The 21,666-nt window shown below is 49.2% G+C and overlaps 1 protein-coding gene and 1 long non-coding RNA gene across 2 annotated transcripts in view; one reads left to right on the forward strand and one right to left on the reverse strand.

Moving 5' to 3' along the window:
* Positions 1 to 6,152: 6,152 nt before the first annotated feature.
* Positions 6,153 to 8,989, forward strand: LOC125754458 (uncharacterized). The gene is made up of 2 exons (XR_007408767.1): positions 6,153 to 7,255; positions 7,858 to 8,989. It is a non-coding gene; the product is annotated as an uncharacterized LOC125754458 (long non-coding RNA).
* COL5A2 (collagen type V alpha 2 chain) overlaps positions 8,818 to 21,666 on the reverse strand; it is an 83,773-nt gene continuing 70,924 nt past the window's right edge. Inside the window, exons 47-54 of the mRNA XM_049106354.1 lie at positions 21,401 to 21,454; positions 18,566 to 18,673; positions 18,132 to 18,185; positions 16,997 to 17,104; positions 14,675 to 14,966; positions 13,745 to 13,932; positions 11,200 to 11,439; positions 8,818 to 10,529 (exon numbers count right to left, since the gene is read on the reverse strand). Coding sequence (XP_048962311.1) covers positions 10,383 to 10,529; positions 11,200 to 11,439; positions 13,745 to 13,932; positions 14,675 to 14,966; positions 16,997 to 17,104; positions 18,132 to 18,185; positions 18,566 to 18,673; positions 21,401 to 21,454 — 1,191 coding nt within the window. The 3' untranslated portion in view covers positions 8,818 to 10,382. The remainder of the gene's footprint in view (positions 10,530 to 11,199; positions 11,440 to 13,744; positions 13,933 to 14,674; positions 14,967 to 16,996; positions 17,105 to 18,131; positions 18,186 to 18,565; positions 18,674 to 21,400; positions 21,455 to 21,666) is intronic.

Genomic DNA, 21,666 nt, shown 5'->3' on the forward strand with positions numbered 1-21,666 from the left:
CCCCGGAACAGCGTGGCCGTCGGGCCTCGACCCGCGGGCCCGGGCTGCTCTGTCCTTACACTCGCCCTCGAAGCGCGGTGCTCCTCCGTCCACGAGGCGCTGTCCGCTGCAGGGCGCCAGGGAAAGCTCCAGGCAGACGAGGAAAGGTGAGCCAAGTTGCAGATCCCCGAAGGCACCTGCTAGTTAGAGGTTAAAACCTGGGGTCGCGATTTTACCCCAAACCATCCGGTTTCAGGGCTAAGACTTTGAGGCACGACAGCAGGCAGCCCGCGGGAGACGGCGCCGCGTGTGGCCACCGGCCTCCCCCTCCTGGCCTCCCCCTCCCGGCCTCGGCCGACCTCGCGGCCCACCTTCGCTCAGCACCTTCCCTGAGGGTGACTCCCCAGCCCACACCTGCTCCTGTGGGACCCAAGGGCCATGCGTCCGTGGCCTGGGGTCCTCACCGAAGGCCCCAAATGTCTCTCATGAGGCAAGCAGTGGCCCCGGGGTCGCTCCACAGGCACGAGCCGGGGCAGAGCTCGGCGGGGGGAGGCCGGCCCGGGCCGCCAGGAGGGCGCAGCGTGGGGCTGGCCGGACGTGTCCCCACAGTGAACAGGGGTCCCGGTGCTCTGACTCGGCGACGGCTGCGGCCATCGTGCGGTCGTGGCCTCGGCCCCAGGGGGAGGAGGGGCCGTGGGGACGGGGCTGTGGCTGCTCCTCGGGCCAGGGTGGCCCAGCCGGTGACCAGGCTGCGGCCGGGCACCCACAGGCCGGACACGGGACAGCGGGGACGCGGAGGCCGCCCGAGTGGGTCACGACCTCAGGCCACGGCCAGGTGCCCGCAGCCACCGAGCCCGACTGGCCGACCCGCGGCCCAGGAGCCCGGAGCCCGGAGCTTGAGGGGGCGTCGGGGCCAGAGAGACGCCTCGGAGATACAGGCCCGGCCCCGATCCCGGCGGAGCAGAGGCCCCGGGCAGGTCCCCGGGGCAGGAAGAAGGGACGAGGGGACCGGGCGCGAGCCTGGCGGCGTCCGAGGCCGTGGGGCGAACTGCAGGCGGATCGAGGGCAGAGCCGAGCAGCGCCCGCCCCACAGGGCACGTCGGAGAAAAGCCGGTTGTGGCCACTGCGGCGTCCCGTGGGAGCACATTAGGGTCCGCAGCCTCAGAGCTGGGCTGTCCCGAGGCCTCTCGGCACAGATTTTAAAAAGTGAGTCCCAGTGAGGGGACGCGGGGCCTCCGGGGCCCTGTAGACGAGCCGGGGCGCCGCGTGACCCTCCCCGGGCGCTCGGTGCCAAGCCCGGGCACCGCTTTACGGCCCCTCACGTGTTGGAGACCCAGTACGACCGTCTCCACCTCCAAATTGGCATGTGACAGAAACTATTTTACTTCCTTGTTTTAAATAAAATTGATTTTCTGAGCCTCGAGGGGGAGATTCGCACAGTCCTGGCAACACGGTTGGCAGCTGCAGACAGTGGGAAGGAACATGGGTCCGCTCGCCGGCTCGTGGCCGCTCCTTGTTCTGTGCGCGCTCAAAGGCGATGTCACCCTGGCCGACGTGCTCCAAACGGATTCTTCTCTGTGACAGTTTTGCTCCTTTTTGCCCTTCTCATCTGTTTAAACATTGTCCGAAGGCGTCGATCCCCTGAAACCCCGCAGCGCGGCGGGGGGCGTGCGCCCCACCCGTGGGCACCACCGCGAGGCTCCGGGGGGGGGGGGGGGGGAAGCCCCGCGTCGCCACAGGGGACCCATGTCCGGAATCACGGGGCTGCTCACACGACGCTCGAACGACACGTGTCATAATCACAGTCGTTCAGTTCATTCATTTCCGTTCAGTGAGGTTGTTGAGCAACTATTGGGCGCCGAGGCCCAGAACCAAGGGCTCGAGACGATTCGAGGAGAACGAGGCACCATGACATTGAGAAAATAGCGCGTCTCAGGATTCACTGGGCCGTCAGAGCGACGGGGCTGGCAAAGGACGAGGGGACGGCGGCGGCATGCAGGGCGCCTGGGGTCCTGGGGGGGGGAGCGCCCGCCTGCAGCTCAGCCCGTGACCCTGGGGTCCCGGGGTCGAGCCCTGCACCCGGCTCCTGCGAAGGGCCTGCTTCTCCCTCTGCCTGTGGCTCTGTCTGTCTCTCTCTCTGTCTCTCATGAATAAATAAAAAAAATATTCAAAAACAAACCAAAAAACCTGTCCCCTTACTATTAACTCAAGCTCTGTGGGCCCGACTATCCCTCCAGCCTTATCATCATGGCGTGAATCCTAAGCTCCCCATAAAACTGGGAAAATTCTGGGGATCCCTGGGTGGTTCAGCGGTTAGCGCCTGCCTTCAGCCCAGGGCGTGACCCCGGGGTCCCGGGATCGAGTCCCGCATCGGGCTCCCTGCGTGGAGCCTGTGTCTCCCTCTGCCTTGTCTCTGCCTCTCTCTTTGTCTCTCTCATAAATAAATAAATGAATAAATCTTAAAAAAAAAAAAAGTGGGCAAATTCAAAGGCCAAGCCCCCCGCCCCGCCCGCACAGGCCTGCAGGGGTTCCCCGCTCCTCTGCTACAGCACGAACCAGCCCCTTGCATGACCGGGGTGCCCCAGGCCATGGCCACGCTCCCACCGGAAACCCTGGATCGCCTCCTCCGAGCAGCTGGCCTGGAATCCATCTCCACGTCCCTGACCTCCAAGCCCCTGACGACACCTCCTTGTGCCTCCAGAGGCCTCCTGGCCCCGGGCGGGCCTCTCGCAGGCCTCCCTGCAGTCCCTCAAACAAGCTGCGTCCTTAGGGACCCCACGCCTGCATGTGTGCTGCTCCCCCGGCCAGTCAAGGCCCGTCCTCCCCGACCCCGGGCCTCCGCAGCTCCCGCGGCCTGGGCCTCCCCTCCAGCCTGAGACTGGGCCTCCCAATCCCCCTGGGCCTGGGCCTCCCCTCCACGCCAGACCAGGCCTCCCATACTTGCCGACCCCTGGCCTCCTCTGCTCCCTGGCCTCCATTCCTCCACGACCACGGACCACCCCGCACCCCGAACCCAGGCCACACCAGCTCCCCGGGCCTGGGCCTGCCCTCCTCCGCGAACACGGGCCTCCCCTCTTCCCAGAGCCCGGGACGCCACTCCTCCCCAATCCCAGGGCTCCCTGGAACTGGGCCTCCCCTACTCTCCAGGCATGGGCTTCCCCTCCTCCAGGACCCCAGGCCTCCCCACCTCCCCGGGAGCAGACCTCCCCTCCTCCCCGAGACCACTCCTCCCCAGCTTGCCAGGAACAGGCCTACCCAGCTCCACCGGGCTGGCCTCCCCCGCTCCCAGAGCCCAGGCCTCCCCTCCTCCCCGAGCCCAGCCTCCCCAGCTCCCAGGGCCCGGGCCTCTCCTCCCAGGTCCCGGGCCTCCTGTCCTCCCATAGACCAGGCTTCCCCAGCTCCCCAGACCCGGGCTTCCCCTCCTCTTCGGTCCTGGGCCTCACTACCTCCCCGAGCCCAGGCCTCCCCTCCTCCCCAGCTCCCGGGCCGGCCTCTCCTCCCAGGTCCCGGGCCTCCTGTCCTCCCATAGAACAGGCCTCCCCTCTTCCCCGGGCCGGGGCTCCCCTCCTCCACGGGCCAGGCCTCCTCAGCTCCCTGGGACCTGGCCTCCCCTCCTCCCCAGGACCGGGCATCGTCTCCTTCCCAGTCCCAGGGCTCTCATCCTCCCCGAGCCCAGGCCACCCCAGCTCCCTGACACCAGGGGACGCCCCCCTTCTGCCCCAACCCCAGGCCTCCACAGCCCCCCGGGGCCCAGCCTCCCCCCTCCCCAGGCCGGCCTCCCCTATTCCTGGAGCCAGGGCCTCCCCAGCTCCAAGGACCCGGGCCTCCCCTCCTTCACAGGCCAGGGCCTCCCTTCTTCCCCAAGCCGGGTCTCCCCTCCTCTCCGACCCCAGGCCTCCCTCCTCCCCGAGCCTGGGCCTCCCCTCCTCCTGGGTCCTGGGTCTCCCCTCCTCCCCAGGCCGGGCACACCTCTGCCCCGACCCTGGGCCTCCCCAGCTCCAAGGACTCGGGCCTCTCCTCCTCCCGGGTCCCGGGCCTCCCATCCTCCCAAGACCAAGCCTCCCATCCTTCCCGGGCCCTGGCCACCCCAGCTCCCTGAGGCCGGGGCCCCCCCCCGCCGCCCCGACCCAGGCCTCCACAGCTCCCTGGGACCCGGCCTCCCCTCCTCTGTGGTCCAGTGCCTCCCCTCCTCCCCGGGCCAGGGCTTCCCTCCGCGCCGAACCTGGGCCTGCCCAGCTCCCTGACACCAGGCCACCCCAGCTCCCCGGGCCCGGGCCTCCCCAGCTCCCCGGGACCAGACCTCCTCTCCTCTCCAAGCCCGGGCCTGGGCCTCGCCTCCTTCCTGAGCCCAGCCTCCCCAGCTCCTGAGGCCCTGGCCTATCCTCCTCCCAGGTCATGGTCCTCTGGTCCTCCCATGGCCTCCCAGCCACGGGCCGGGCCTCCTCTCCTCCCTGAGCCCAGGCCTCCCCAGCTCCAAGGACCCGGACCTCCCCTCCTTCATGGGCCAGGGCATCTCCCTCTCCCCAACCCCTGGCCTCCCCTCCTCCCCGACCCCGGGCCTGCCCAGCTCCCCGGGACCAGGCCTCCCCTCCTCCTTGAACCAGGGCCTCCCCTCCAGCCCGAGACTGGGTCTCCCAATCCCCCCGGGCCCGGGCCTCTCTTCTTCCCTGGCCCTAGCCTCCCCTCCACCCTGGACCAGGCCTCCCATATTCCCCAACCCCTGGCCTCCATTCCTCCATGACCACAGGCCTCCCTGCACCCCAAACCCAGGTCACACCAGCTCCCTGGGCCCGGGCCTCCCCTCCTCCATGAACATGGGCCTCCCCAGCTCCCGAGACCCGGCCTCCCCTCCTCTGCGGGCCTGGGCCTCCCTTCCTCCCTGAGCCTGGGCCTCTCCTCCCGGGTCCCAGGCCTCCCATCCTCCCATAGACCGGGCCTCACTTCCTCCCCAACCCGGGCCACCCCAGCTCCCTGATGCCAGCCCACCCCACCCTGCCGCCCCGACCCATGGCCTCCACTCCTCCCCGACCCTGGGCCACCCCAGCTACCCCAGCCCGGGCCACCCCTCCTCCGGCAACCTGGGCTTCCCCTCTTTCCTGAGCCCAGGCCTCCACAGCTCCTGGAGCCCAGGCCTCCTCTCTTCCCCAAGCCCAGGCCACCCCAGCTCCAAGGACCCGGGCCTCCTCTCCTTCACGGGCCAGGGCCTCTCCTCCCTGAGCCAGGCCTCCCCTACTCTCCAAGCCCAGGCCTCCCCAGCACCCCAGCCTGGGCCTTTCCTCCCGCGGGTCCCGGGCCTCCCCAGCTCCCGAACCCTGGTCTCCCCTCTTTCCCGGACCGGGCTTCTGATGCTCCCCGACCCCTGGCCTCCCCTGCTCCTGGACCGCTGGCCTCTTCTCCTCCCTGACCCCTGGCCTCCCCTCCTCCCCAACCCCAAGGCCTCCCCAGCTCCCGTGGCCCGGGCTTCTCCTCCTCCCACATCCCGGGCCTCCATCCTCCCTGGGCCCGGGCCTCCCCTACTCCCTGAGCTGGGGCCTCCCCTCCTTCAGGGGCCAGGGCCTCTCTTCTTCCCGGGTCCCGGGCCTCCCCTCTTCCTCAGACCCGGGCTTCCCCTCCTCTCTGGTCCTTGGGCCTCATCACCTCCCCGAGCCCAGGCCTCCCCTCCTCCCGACCCCAGGCCTCCTCAACTCCCTGGGCCTGGGCTTGCCTCCTCCGGTCCTGGCCTCACCACCTCCCCAAGCCTAGGCCTCCCCTCCAGCCAAACCGGGCCTCCCAATCCCCCCCGGGCCCGGGCCTCTCTTCTTCCCCGGGCCTGGGCCTCCCCTCCACCCAGGACCGGGCCTCCCACACTCCCTGACCCCGGGCATCCCCAGCTCTCCATGTCTGAGCCTCCCCTCCTCCTCGGGCCGGGCCTCCCCTCTCCTGGAGCCCGGGCCTACCCTGCTCCCCGACCCCTGGCCTCCCCTCCCCCGACCCCGGGCCTCCCCAGCTCCCTGGGACCGGGCCTCTCCTCCGCCCCTGGCCCAGGCCTCCCCTCCTACTGGAGCCCGGGCCTCCCCAGCACCCTAGAGCGGGCCTCCCCTCCTTTTCAGACCTGGGCCTCTCCTCCTCCCTGACCCTGGGTCTCCCCTGTTCCTGGGGTCCAGGCCTCCCCTCGTCCCCAAGCCCCAGTCTTCCCTCCTTCCCGGCTGGGCCTCCCCAGCTCCCCCCTGTGGTCCCACCCTGAAGCTTCCTGCACCCCTTCATCTCCAGGTGTTACTGAAGCCAGTGGCTGTGTTGCTCCGTTTGTCTCCCAAATGGTCAATACGTCCTTGAGCGGCAGCCGGACAACTGTCCCGCCTTCGGGGTCCAGACGCCGGCCTCGTGGCCGGTGACACCAATGGAAAGAGCGCCGTGAATGCGCGGCAGCGTGTATGGCTTCGCCAGGCTGTGGGGCAGGTGTGCACCCCCCTCCCCACCCCGCACTCCTCCAGCTCTGCGGTTCGCACCTGTTCATCCTTTACTGAGCGAATCTGTTTTGAACGAACCCGAGCCCAGCAGCCCAGGGGAGCCTCCCGCAGCGCCCCTGCCCCCGACAGCCTCGGCGCGGGACGAGCGCCCCAGTCACATCGGGGTGGACTACGTGGAGCCCTGGGCTGTGCTCCAGGGGAGGAGGCGCCCGGAGCCCGGAGCCCGGAGCCCTGGCAGGGAGCTCACCTGCCCCACGGGTGCAGGGTGAGCTGTGGCTGCGCCGCGGACAGGTGAGAACAGGTAAAGGGCGCACAGGCCAAAGGTGTGGACCGGCTGGGCCCTGCGCTGGTGGGGAAGGCACGTGCGGGCGGGGAAGAGCAGAGGAAGGCGACGGCCCACAGACCCGCCGGCACAGGGCGAAGGGGCAGCCGGGGACCCCCCTGCTGCGGGTGCTGTGCTGCTCTCCGCCCCTGGGAGCAGTGGGGTTCCGCCACAGCAGCCCCTCAGGGCTCTCCAGCTGTTTTAAATTAGGGTTCCCTTATTGTCACAAGGCAAGATTGAAAATCCTTGGCAATGCCAGGATCCGGCAGGGGGAGGGAGAGAGGGGTCAGGAACGACCCCCCAGGTCCGGCCTCACTGAACGGACGGGGGTGACACTGCGGCGCCAGGCGGGGACCACGGAACATACGGCAGCTCGCAGGTAGGGCCGCAAGCACCTGGGGCCCGATGAAGACGGCGAGTTAGACAGTGACGCGGGCATCCCCGAATCCGAGACCTTGGGCTGCCCTGCACTCCGGAGCTCCTGACACAGTGACCCGAACGTGGGCAGGTGAGCGTGCGAGCTGGCAGAGGGAGCGTGAAGGGGAGAGGACGGCTGAGCCCCGGGCGCACCCACACTTAAGTGTGGATGAAACCGTGCACTGACAGGAGGAAGGAACGCCGCTCCTGGGTAAACATCCCATTTTGGGGGGGGAAAAAAAAGCCTATTGACAAGCCTTGCGCTCCAGAGGCTTTTGGTGGGCGTAGGGTATCACGGCCTTGGCTTACGGGGTTTGGAACTCAGCCCCCAAATTAGCTTTTAAATAATTAATCTTCTTAGGCTCTTCTGAAATCTTCATCACTTCAAAGAAAAAAGTGATCCTGACATCTCGTTATTCATAGCATGATAGGGACTCTCTGTAGTTCCAATGGTTTTTCTTTTTCTCCCCCAGAATTTTCTGTACTTGACTTCAGCCACACATAACACTTTTGAGAAGGGATGTTGTGTACAATTGCTCTGAAGCTCTTTTCAATTTGGAATAAGTTACGTTCAATTTGGCCATAATTTGCCAAATTTTATGTTTTGTCTTTTCAGCATTGTTTGTTATATTTTTGCTATTTTTCTTCATTTCTGTTAATGCCAGGAATTTTCATTTGTATTATTTTTTTAAGATTTTATTTGTAAGAGACAGAACACAAGCAAGGCGGAGGGACAGGAGAAGGAGAAGCAGGCTCTGCTGAGCAGGGGGCCTGACATGGGGTCAACTCCAGGACCCTGAGGTCATGACCCACGCCGAAGGCAGAGGCTTAACCAACTGAGCCACCCAGGCGCCCCTTCATTTGTATTTTTAATAAATTAGTAATAAATGAATGCTAGAATCCCTCCCAGATGTAGATTATTTCACTTTTGGCCACGTAGAGTTTGAGGGATCAGCTGGACGGTTAAAGAAGTCCACGGGCATTGTGGGACCTCGGGATGTAGAACTCAGATAATTTGAGGGCTGGGATGGTCCGGGTCAACCTTTCATTCCTGAGCTCCAACTAAGAGCTGGTATTTCTAGAGCCAGAGATTGTTAGTGTTTTTGACTTAAGAGAATCACCACCTATTATTTCTGGTTTATCTATCTGAACTGTACAACCTGCACAGGTTGGACTTGAAGGACGTTTTAATACAAACAAAACTCACAGATGCCTTCAGGTACATAAATATTCAAATTAAGACGTACAGCTCAAATAAAAAAAAAAACCAATCTGGGGGAAAACAATGTTGTGAAATAACTATTGAAAATAAAACCCAAATCATTTAGGCTAAATTCATATGTGATGTACTGTGAAACATACATTTTATTATCAGTTTATTCAACAATGAAAAATCAGTTGCTTTTCTCTTTTTATCAGTAATACTACCCTGAGATTTTCAAGGGCTTAAGACAATGATAATTAGTGTCGTGTTGCCTTCGTGGGTGATGTTGAAAATTGATTTTCATTTCTAAGCCATTATATACACAATGGAAGGTATTCGTCATTTTGTCCTTTAAACAAATGGCAAAAAAGAACACAACACTCTACTTTTCACCATCGTAAGTAAAACGGATCTAATACGTTCAAAGGAATCTCACAAAACGAAAACCGTTGACATGACAAAAGCGTGCATTTAATTTGATGCTTTGCAGAGAGATACATGACTAAAGTTGCGTGCATGGCTTGCCCTTTGGGATGGTCCCAGCTGTTTATCTTTAAAGAAAAAAATAAAAATGGAGCCAACAAATGCAATCGAGGAGGGAAAAAAAAAAAAAACAACAAACCTTGAGACACAAGGGGACCTACACGTTCTGGTCTAGGAAACATGCAAGTATCACATAACATTCCAGATACGGTAGGACAGGTGAACAATGAAAAGGCACTGGAACAACGCTCCTTCTTTCAGAAGTGGGCAGTCTAACAATTATTTTTTTCACAAGTGGCATTGATGAAACCATCTTTATTTTTGAAGAGTTTTATAGAAGGAATTTTAGCACCATCATTAGAGGAAAAATAATAATACATTTTAGCCCTGCCTATCTCCAGTCTTGGAATAAAAAACAGAAGCATAGCACCTTTTAGTATCTAAAATATAAACAAGAGTATTAAGTCCATCCCAGCTTCTAGAGATGAGGTAGCTCATGCTAAGAAATGGTGGGTCACTTTTCCTATGAGAGTTCAAAGATCAAATGTTCTAATTCCAATCATCACATTTGCTTAGAGTCAGCTCCACAACTTGAGTTTCTAAATCTTTTTCTTCGTTATAGGCTTCAGGATGAGGAGATTGTACATGTGGAAGACTCTCGACTTTGGGTCCTGGACATATGTTTATGAAACTGTATGTGTAAATTATTTTGCATTCAATGTCTTCTTAAACAAGAAAAGTGCAAATGTATTCAATGTTTAATCATGTAACTTCTATATATGTTGATAGACTGAGTCAAAAGGGAAAGGTACTTTTAGATTTGAATGAGAAAAAAGTCTGAGGTTGCCACCCTTCACAAAAATTTAAGGTCACTTTGTTCTCCATAAATTCCATTGAATATATGCTACTTAAAAATTCCATTTAAGACCATGAGAAACTGACATTTTTTCAAAGTTCTCTTTAAAGAGTCTTTATGGTAAACAATATCAAGACATGCGTGTAGGTCTCAGTCACAAGGATAAATATTTTGGATTTCACTTTTAATTGATAATCTGGAAATGAGAAGTCACAAAAGGCACTACTTTCTAGTTCTCAAACTACAGCCAAGTGAAATAAACACGTACCGTGGTTTTACGTACCCCACTCTTTAAGCTACCTGCCAGGAAGAAGAATTTTCTCATAAATACTAAGCAACTTTGTCATTACATTGAAATAAATTGAAGAAAACGGAGATTCATTTATTCAATCAGTTTACTTTTTAAAAAGGTGGTCATTATCATCGGTTGTCTTAAACCTAAACTGGTGTATTGAAAAATAGTTTAAATCAATTAAGACTCGAGGACTGTAAGTAAAATAAATATTCTGAAGGATAAGGAGGCCAGGCACTTAGGACCATATATACAGTGCTGATGCGGGATTAGCCTTTACTTCAAGAGTCTCAGGATCAGCTTCAAATAGTCAGAATTCTTGTGAATGGTGGTGGTCACTGGTGGCGGGGGTGGTGCTCTTGGTCAATGTATCTTGGCCTGCTCTACACAAAACAAACTGGCCCGATTTCAATGCCAAATTCTTGGTCTGTGCTGCCAACATCCACAGCGGCAAGATCTACGATGGGTAAGCGCGCCACATTCTGCGTTCTGTACTCGAAGACGGTCTTGCCCACATTTCCATTTCGTTTCTGGAATTAAATGGTGCCATGGGTTAACAGTCTAGACAAACTATTCCAAAGATGGTAGACACAAACTACAAAGCCAAATTTTATAATGTGAAAGCAAGGACTTTTAGGGCAATACTTAAAATTATGAGCACTGCTACCATCGAGGTGGCACTGGCATGGCTGGCAGGCACGGGCTCAAAGAAATGCCTTTTGTTCTTTTACAGCTTCCCCGATGGTCACTAACACGAATCATGAGCACTTTTTTGCTTTGCACAAATGAAACTATCATTCATCATTAAGTATTTTCCCTTTTTGCATCTACATATGCAAGTGAGGAAACCTACAAATCTGAAAAACATAAAGGGTATCTCAGATCGATTATATGTTTTAGAATCAAGGAATTTTAAGCTGAGATTAAATACAGTGACTTGTGGAAGAACCACAGGGAGTTTGCACAAGAGCCGGGTCGACTCTCAAGGACCCAGTCCTTTGCTAATTATTTTGTGTTAAAATCTCTACCATGCTTCGCGTACTAAGACACATCCAAGTTGACCCTCCAGGACAAGGGTAAACAAAGCTATCATGCATAATCACATACTGGGTAAAACTGCCCCACTTCCACCGTGATGGTATTTTTATTGAAAATAAATTTTCTTCTTCAATCAGATCAGTAGAGGCCAAAAGTACTTACAGAGCAAGTGTCATGAAGAACAATATATCGGAATCTGACATTTCCTTCCGCCTTGATTTCCAAGTCATTTGACCCTTTGAGAACCACAGCTTTCTTGAGGTTCTTGGCTTGATCGTCCATGTATCCCACACTGTTTTTGCAGATGTAAGTAATGTTCTGGGAGGCTTCTTTTGATAAAAGGCGCAAGAAGGTCATTTGAGTAATGGCTGCATTAGGTGACTGATGGTCTCCGTAAACAAACTAGGGAAACAAAGAGTCTCTGTTATCTGAAACGCTGAAGGGCTGAAGGGTCTCACAGTCCCCGTGTGTGCGTGTGTGTGTGTGTGTGTGTGTGTGTGATTTCAGACATCAGTTTTAAGGAATATTACTTTTATTCTTTCATTTAACAACATACTCTGCCTATATATAAAATATTTTGAAACTTCTATGAATACTCACAAGTAAAAACCTTACTACTCCAACCAAATGGTAATGAAACCAATGATATTTATAACTCATCAGAGAAAGTGTAAGTATTTTTGAAATCTGCTTCTCTATTTGTTTAAACAATCTTAGATATTGCTTTTTAGAAGTTATACTTGAACACTGGCTCAATTGTGTATCAAAAGTAACTCACTGTTTTTATTGCTGATTATAATAAGAACTGGGACTCAACTACTGGCCTAAAATCTTTTATTTTTTTTATTTATTTATTTATTTATTTATTTATTTATTTATTTATTTATTTATTTATTTTTAAGTTTTATTTATTTATTCATGAGACACAGAGAGAGAGAGGCAGAGACACAGGCAGAGGGAGAAGCAGGCTCCATGCAGGGAGCCCGACATGGGACTCGATCCTGGGACTCCAGGATCACGCCCTGGGCCGAAGGCAGGCACTAAACTGCTGAGCCACCTGGGGATCCCCCTGACTTAGCAGCTTTTAAAATCCACTGATCCATACTTACAGGAAGTATAAAATACAAACTTTCTGTTAGCTAACAAAAACAGATAATCAAAAATGTTTTCCTACAGACTCCTTTCTGCTCATCTTCTCTTTGAGTTTTACTTTCAGTGCTCCTATTTGAGCCTTTTACATATTGTATTAACTAAATTACATTTCTCTTGGGTATATCTAAATTTAAAATTCTCCTACTCATTAAAGTAATGGTAGATTTTAGTGTATCCTATATATACTCATAATGTCTCACATGTTTGCTATGAACATGAGTTTGGAGGAAAGATCAGAAGCAGAAGTGAGAGGAAAATTGCAGTTACGGTGTCATAAGGAGACCCAGAATGAAATATTCATATGACAACAGGAAATGGCAAGGCTGGGTGAGAATCTAAATGCAGGATCATGAAAGAAACCTAAAGGAGACTGGACTTCAAAATGTTTAAGGACTCCCTATGCAGTTGACCCTCGAAGAACAAGGGTTTGAACTGCGTAAGTCCACTTATCCACAGAATTTTTCAGTATATTCAGTGTACAATACTATAAATGTATTTTCTCCTCATTGTGATTTTTTTAATGCATTTACTTTTCTCTAGTTTACTTTATTGTAAGAATATGGTATGTAATACATACACCATTCAAAATATGTGTTAACCAACTTTACAATATGGATTAAGGCTTTCTGTCGACAGCAGGCTGTTAGTAGTTGAGTTCTGGGGGAGTCAAACGTCGTACCCAGATTTCTCACTGCACAGACTTTTGACTGATTTTTATCACTAACCCCTGTGTTGTTCAAGGAGCAACTGTAATTATAAAAATGCTTTAAGTTTAAATAATACTACAAAGCTTACATAGTGAATCATTAAAAATACTACTATGGTACTTATCTAACACCTATCTGTAGCTTATCAGGAACTAGATACTATATTAAGCTCTTTATATTCATCCAGAGACTGTGAGATAAATATGATCACTTTCACTTTATTTTTTAAATTTATTAAAAGGTTTATTTATTTATTTATTTATTTGAGAGAGAGCAAATGTACCCGCATGCATGAGCAGGGAGGGGCAGAGAGAGGGAGAGAGATCCTCAAGCAGACTCCCTGCTGAGCGCAGAGCCCCACACAGGGCTCCATCCCAGGGCCCTGAGGTCGTGACCTGAGCCGGAACCAAGAATTGGATGCTCTACCAACTGAGCCACCCAGGCGCCCCATCACTTTTACTTTAAAATGGCAAAACTGAGCCTCGTAAAGTTTAAGCAACTTCCTGAGGTCACAAAGTCAGCAAGAGATCCAGGCGCCAGTCACTGAGGTTCCCTCCCCCACCCGCCCCATATAATCCAATTTTTTTCAACTGTGGCAAGATCCCTTTGAGTATACTCCACAGCCAGGGTCACATGCATTAAAGGGACTAAGAGTAAAAATGATTACTTTTCCACATTGCATCGAGGGGGAAATTATCATTCAAAATTTGTTAATATAATTCGTAGTAAGATTTATTTATGCAATAATCAATCTGGTCAAAAATGATAGCATGGTCTTAAATAAATAATAAAGTACAATAAATAATGAAAAGCAAAGAATACAGTTTTTAGCAAGGACTGTGAATTACCTGAGATCCTCTATTCATGTCGAGACCATACCAAATAGGCTTATGGTCGGAAGATTTGCTGGCCCACCAGGTTTTACGTGGTATGCTGGATGGGTTTGCTGAAATACATGTTTCTCCTGTGTCCATGTTGCAGTAAACTTTGATCGCGTCTTCAACAGATCCCTGGTTAGGATCAATCCAGTACTCACCTATTTTCCAAAATAAAAATACATGCTAAATAAAGAGAATTTCAAAAGATTATGAGTCTCTCAAAGAGCTAACAGATGGTTTGAAAAGTATGAACTCATTGTTGAAGGACTCTTTTAAGACAGAGTATCTCAGTTTAGGAAATACTCTACAGCTGAAGAAAAAGTAAATGTCACCCGTCTGAGTGCTTCCTGTGTGCCAGGCACTGCTCTGACGTACTGTGCCACAACGGGAGGGTGCTTAAAGCTCAAAACATGCCCGGGGATGAAGTACCACCATCGCCGTCTTACATAGAGAGCTGTACCAAAGACAGACGAGTCACCATAATGAAGTGGCTTTGCCAAAATGGATGTGTTCTCATTAAATTTAGAAAGCCAACTTTTTAAAGCAAAATAGAATTAGAATCTAATAAAATAACGTATCGTCAATACTGTAAATGAGTTGAGCAACAATTAGAATGCCAACAGTTATCTCCAAAATGACGTGAAACTGGATCACTAATGGAGTAGGTCCTCTTATTTTTTTTTGTTTTTGTTTTGGTCCTCTCTTACAACACGGATCCTCTCACCCCATAACCGGTCACATCGCTGACCGTCCCCACCACCAACGCATAAAGCCTGTGCCGCGCTGGTCCTGTCACCTCTTGAGTCTGTCACTCACTCAGCACCACGTTTCGGGATGTGGCCAAGAACACAATCAATCAGGAACAACGGGCTCCGCCCGAATGGGCAGGCGCCTACTCACCGCTCTGCTTGGCAGAATGGCAAAGTTTTAGGTCATCACAAGTCCGGGCCGGGTGCTTCTTAGAGCCGTCAGGACTGCGCATGGTTTCAATCTGACTACTGAGTGACTTCAGGGTTGCATGGACCCCTGGGTCAGTCTTGTTTCTGTCATCGGGAGCAGCCTGGTCCTCAGTGAACTCTGGCAGTGGGTCTGGCATGCTCTCATCGTAGTGGCCCATGATGTCTCCAAGAGCAGCTGTAAGATGGCCAGGGGGCCCCGGGGGGCCAGGGGGACCGGGCTCACCAGGAGGACCCTAATTTTAAAAAAAATCAGAAATACAGTTAACAGATTTTTTGTTTTTTTTTCATCTGGACACAAAGCATCAATGGGACTCGGTACCTATGTTGGGGGTTACAAAGCACTGTCCCAGTTTGGTGGTACTGACACATCTGTGACCTCAGACTTTTTAAACCTGGAGGGCTGCGCTGTGGCCTACTCCTGTAACTCTCCCAGGATGAGACATGATGTGTGACTGTTACCAGCCAACACACCTGCAAGTCAGCCTGAGACCAATAAAAATCAAAGCACAAAATATTTGTTCCAATGTTTACCTTGAAGATGCAATACGTTTCATGTTAAGAATGTGTGGACATGTCGATTCATTTCTAAACTATTTGGGGCAAGGCACACTGAAATATTTCCAAAGGATTTATGGGCAGAAGCTGGAGGAGGAGATGCAGAAGAGCTGTGGGTGCTGGTTCTCTAAGGCTTCACGTCTGTATCAGGGAAATACCCACAAGAAACACCCCCGAAACAATTTCCCCTACTTCCAAATATGGAGGAAAGTGCAGGATATCTTTTTATGTGCATTAATTTGTAAGTTAAGATTCTCTGTACTATGTTAGTATATATGCTGCCGAAGCGAGCAGATTCTCTGTACTAAACAAAATTGTGAAACGTTCTCTTTGGTCTTCTTATTAACAAAAATAAACAGCTCCCTTACTTTTTTGCCATAAAGAACTACTGGACTCATAGGGAGATAAGCACAAAAAGTGGCAGAGGCCTGGAAGTGGATTCTCACTATCGATCCTTTCTGCAGTTTCCCAAGGAAGAGCCCAGGACTTGAGGGCATCGGGGACAACCTGCAGAGGCGCCTGCTCCACATCCGATGCGCAGAGCGTGGTCCCAGCCGTCAGAGGCTGGAGCTCCACGCCAGCCCTGCCGCCTGTTATGGGCTCTGAGCAAGTTGCTTCAAAATTCAGTGCCAACCTGGATTCTCCCTCAGTAGCCTGTTAAATCTGCTTGTTTGTTTTTCCTTTCAGGTCATATCATGGCTCTATGCATTCCTTTATGCTGTTTAGGGGAAAAGATGTATTTTTTTCCATTAAGGGCCACTGAAGCATAGAATAGAGTCAATCGAGAGCCACATAAGTCAGAGGTATTCCAATTCTGTAGCTGTTTTCCATTCAGAGAGCTAGACAGGAGATATTGCCCTTGACCATAGGAAAAACAAGGCTATTCCATCCATATAATAAATAATAAGTATTTAGTTTAATGATAATATCAGTAAAGGGAAGAGATAGAGTAAGGAGGGAAAGGTAAATGAGACACATTAACTCCTAAACAACACATGCACATGTACACATGCGTATGGCAGAAATAGGAGGGTGTTTCCCAAATTCCTCATGTCTCCCAAGTCAATACTATTAGAATTTTTAAGAAGTTTTAATTTAAATCCTTTCTGAATGCCATTTTTAATAGAGAAAAACTTTAATTTTAATATTTTCGCTTTCCAGCATTTTCATGAGTGACTATACTCATCAAAGCTCACATTTAGTTTGCTGGCATTTAAAGCAAAGCAACATTTTCATAACTTTAATTATAAATACAATCATAACCTGCTATTTTCTCTCACTGGTGTCACATGAAGTCAAGGCTTTGGTAGGTTGGACTCTGATTTTATATACTCTGAATCATCTGTCTTAAAATACTTGAAAGAGTTACTTATATAGACAAGCTCTTGTTGGACACCTACGTTTGTTTTCAGAGGTTTTTTTTTTTTTTGAGATTTTATTTATTTATTCATGAGACACACAGAGAGAAAGGCAGAGACACAGGCAGAGGGAGAAGCAGGCTCCATGCAGGGAGCCCGATGGGGGACTCGATCCCAGGACCCCAGGGTCACACCCTGAGTCGAAGGCAGACGCCCGACCCCGGAGCCACCCGGGCGTCCCTCCAGAGTTCTTTAACTCTCCTGTCCACCAGGCTTCATGGAGGTTCCTTGGGTAGAATCCAGGCTACAGGAACCAACAGTGCTCTGTGCGTGCAACCCTCTGGAATTACCTCAGGTCCTGCTTCTCCGACACTGCCCCGCACACCAGGAGGCCCGATAGGCCCAAGTGGTCCAGGGTTTCCTTCTTTACCTGAGGGACCAACTGGACCTGGAGGACCCTGCCGGAAACAAGATTAGATTAGATTAGATTAGATTCTATGAAAAAACATTTTGCAAGGACTGTCTAACCAAAGAACTATATTCCTTACAGAGCTATCACAGTGGTTTCACGTTCATTGTCCTGATGACTAATCAGTGGGGTCCTGGATCCTTCATGTTCACTGTTTGATCACACATGAATTTTCCATCATCCATGTGTCATAAAAGACAGCATCAGGCAAAAACTTTAATGGACTGGTCATCTGCTTTTATGGGAAGAAGGCTGTTTCATGAAATCTCATGTATTATAAAGTTAATTAGTAATCTAATTAGTTAGGACTAAGAAAATGACAGAAGGTATGAGTGATTAATAGAAGTTAAATTTGTGTGCTTTTTCTCCAGGATCTCATCACATCCTACTTATATTAATACCACTCTTCTCAATGTTATGTAGGATTTGTTTACACTGTATTTAGACATAGTGGAAATTCTTTCTAATGATTTTCCTAAGTAATTATGTCTGTCAATTGTCCTAAGACATTAATGACGTTTTGGAGGCAGCATTAGCACCAATGTAGAATCTTTAAAAGCTGCAAATCCTGGTTTCATTTTATTATTTTCTTCAGAATTAGCCTTATGCAAACCACTTCTGAGAAACTATCTCAATTACTAAAAGGGGGTGGGGGAAGGTATCCAGCTTCAAAACCTGTTTGTACCTCATGGTAAGTCTTATTATATCTTCTCAAGGAGTTCAATAAAATTTCCATGAACACAGACTAAGATGATGAAGTAACAGATCAGCATATACCTAGTAGGTAAAAGATTCTAATGTGGGCTCGTGAAGCAATATATCATATTTTGGAATATTTCTACTTAAAGGGAATTGCTGAATCAGAGCTCCAGAGAACCCGGGCTGACTCCGATTCAATGTCATAAAAAACGATCCTCAAGCCCTAGCTCTATGTCACCAAGGGCCTTATTTATTTATTTATTTTTACCAAGGGCCTTATTATTCGTATCTGCAACTTAGTAGGTTTTGTTACTTACTCTTGGGCCAAATGGTCCAGGAATCCCAGCGCTGCCTTGTTCACCATTGGGACCCTAGGGAGGAAAAAAGTAAAAACTGTTGCCAAAATGTTTACACCCACATTTTGCCGTTCTCAGCTTTTAAAAACGTGCTGTCATTCACTTTCGCAGCAAACGCTGATTTCTTCAAGTCACCCATCTCTCCAACACCTACGTGAGCCGGCGGATCCTCAACTGCAGGAGCGATGGTACACCTACCTATCCTTTTGCTTTATTGCTTCCTACAGAATCACAGCTGATAAATGGCATATTATCCTGGATAACTGGGTAATTAAATATTCACCAGGATATGCTTTGAAATGAAAAGATACAAAAAGTGCAATCACCTAATGGGTAAATAAATGTTCACGTCAAGATACTAGTATATTTGTACACGGAAGCCAAGTAATACTTACAGGAGGTCCGGGAAGACCCTGAAGACCAGTGAAGCCTCTGTGGCCCTTCTGACCTCGGTCACCTCGGTCTCCATGATCACCTTTGTCACCTCGAGGTCCTTGGGGTCCCTAGAAAGAGGGTCATGGCATGGATATTGCTTGGTGAGACTATAATTTACTACAGTTTTAATTTTTACAGTTGTATTTACTACAATTGTGAACACCGTACAAGGATTCCTTATCCATGGGGGACACGTCCCACGATCCGCAGTGGAAGCCTGAACGCTATAAGCATTACATTTTTCCTATACATACATATCTCAGAGTGAGGTTTATAAATTAGGCACGAATTAAGAGATTAACAATCATGAATAATAAAATAGAACAATTATAACAATATAATAATGTGAATGTGGCCGCTCTCTCTCTCTCTCTCTCTCTCTGTCTTCCTGTACTGTTCTCACCTTTCTTCTGGTGAGGATGTGATATTTGATAAAATGCCTACGTGATGAGATGAAGCGAGGTGAATGACGCAGGCGTTGTGACGGAGTGTCTGGCTACTACTGACCTTCTGATGACATGTCAGGAGGAGGATCGTTTGCTTCCTGACTGCTGTTAACCACAGGTAATGGAAATCCCACAGAGGGAAAGGGGGCAACTGTATGAACTAACATAGCTACTTATCTGAATCGGACTGAGAAATTTTTGTCTCTTTTTCTTAAGGAATGAAGGCGTGATCACTAAAAACATAAGATATATAATAAGGCTTTCCTACAGATTCACTTTTTTAAATGTTTGCCCTGCATTCATAGTAAAATGATGCACTTTTAAGTTTGACCTAACCTATCTGAAACATTTTCCAAAGACTGTATTGCACATATTTTCTGATATCATTATGCAAAAATATTGCCACTACACATAGATTCTTTTTTTTTTAAGATTTTATTTATTCATGAGAGACACAGAGAGACAGAGAGGCAGAGACACAGGCAGAGGGAGAAGCAGGCTCCATGCAGGGAGCCCGACGTGGGACTCGATCCTGGGACCCAGGATCACGCCCTGGGCTGAAGGCGGCGCTAACCCGCTGAGCCACCTGGGCTGCCGCCCTACACACAGATTCTTTTAAACTAAAACATGAGTCTTTATTTACTTACGTTACCTCTAAGAAAAGAATGATTATTAAGTTTGCACATGTAGATAAGCTAACTGGATATGACCCCCAAGAATATATTAGAAAGGTGGCCATATGCTAAGAGAGTAGACCGTAAAAGTTCTCACCATAGGAAAATAAAATTTGCATGTATGTGAGATGATGGCTGCTAATTACACTTTCTGTGGTATTGTCATAATCATTTCACAACATATACATACATCAGTCATTGTGCTACGTACTATAATAATGTTATGTGCCGACTGTATCTCAAACTTGGGGGAAATGAAAAATTGGCAAAGTCTTGCTCAAGCTAACAGAAGAGGAATATCATTATTAAGCACTCTCCTTTAAAGAAGACACAAAGAAATGCCTGTTATCCTTATATCTGCAATATTTGTACCCAAATCCATCTATCCTGATGCTGAGAAACTAAAGAAAAAGCAGTAATTAAGCATCTTCTTGTGGAATAGTAGCTATGCCAAGAGGTAGAAATTATCAGATCAATCTGATCGGTCTTGGGCTGCCTTTTTGTTTGTTGTTCGTTTTTAAGTCTTGGGGACTCAGAAAAGCACCAGGGATCTAGGGGTTCACAGTAATTGGACAGGAGGCATAGGGTCACCTACTTTGAGGACAGCTTCTGTTGTCTTTGGTTTTCCTAAAAGATAATTCAAACTATCAATCTGACTTAGGAGAATGGAAAATATCCTCAAATATATACTGGCTCTTGGGTTAGTTTTTTTTATTAGTTTGTTATTTTGTTTAGTTCTCTTTTTTTAATTTGGACATCCTAACTGTCAAACAGCATGGGAATCTTTTTATAATAAAAATAAGAGTAGATCTCACTTTTATGTATTTTATATAATAATACAAATTTAAATACTAAAATCAGCCTGAATGTTTTCATGTTAGAGAGGTTCTTTTATTTTGGGATGTCCTAGAATTTCATAATTGAAAATAAACCAAACCAGAAAGCACCTATTTAAATTATTAACTAAAATTCATTTAATTATGAAAAATAAACCACATTGTTATGTAAGTAGTTAGAAAATCATTCACTTGACACACCATATAACTGAAATTGTCTCCGATTAGGCTCAAATCAAAGCTGAGAATTATGATTTAGTAATAGATCATGAATTTAACGCTATAATTTTTTCATCATTATAGATATTAATTTTTATAAGTGTGAAAGGAACATGGCTAACAGGCTGCCCGTCAGAGAGGATTCACTCGCAGTAAAACAGCTATATAATAATCATTAACCTGGAAGCAACTGTAAAAGCAAAAAGATTAGAACGTGAGCAGGGTAGTCTAGCTGAAAATATAAAATATTTGACTAGCACTTTTCAAGTTTACAAAGAGATTTCAAGCCCATTTTCCTATGTGATTTTTGGAAAATCTCTAAAAAAAAAGGGCACCATTCCTATTATTTTGAGAGAAACCTGTGACTCCACAAGTCCTTATTGACTATTGAAAGAATTCACAGTTAAATTTAGAGGACATATGTTAAAATTATAAAACAAACACAAACTTCTGGATATTAAAGTAATACTTTAATCTTCATTTTTGAATCTTAAATTGTGCTCCTTTGAGGATATATATATATACACACACATATACATATACACATACATGTACATACAATAGATGTGTGTGTATATATGAGAATATTTTTATTTTTAAAGAATAATTACTTTACTTACAAGTAAGCCACGTTTTCCGATTCGACCAGGTGGTCCTACAGGGCCCCGAGAACCCTAGAAGAAATTTTCACAAAAATCGGTATGTAAAAAATATTACATATAGATACATAATTCAAAAATAGGTAAGTTGGATACTTATATATGGTTTATGTATATCCCTGTGTATATTCTTATGGCTAATGGATTAAAATCAAACCAAATGTCCTTAGGTGTAAGAATGTGCTCACTACAACTCCGATGACACTTCTTTAGTCAACTTTATTAAC

Source organism: Canis lupus, chromosome 36 (assembly GCF_003254725.2).
Source record: "Canis lupus dingo isolate Sandy chromosome 36, ASM325472v2, whole genome shotgun sequence".
NCBI classification, from domain to species: Eukaryota; Metazoa; Chordata; class Mammalia; order Carnivora; family Canidae; genus Canis; species Canis lupus.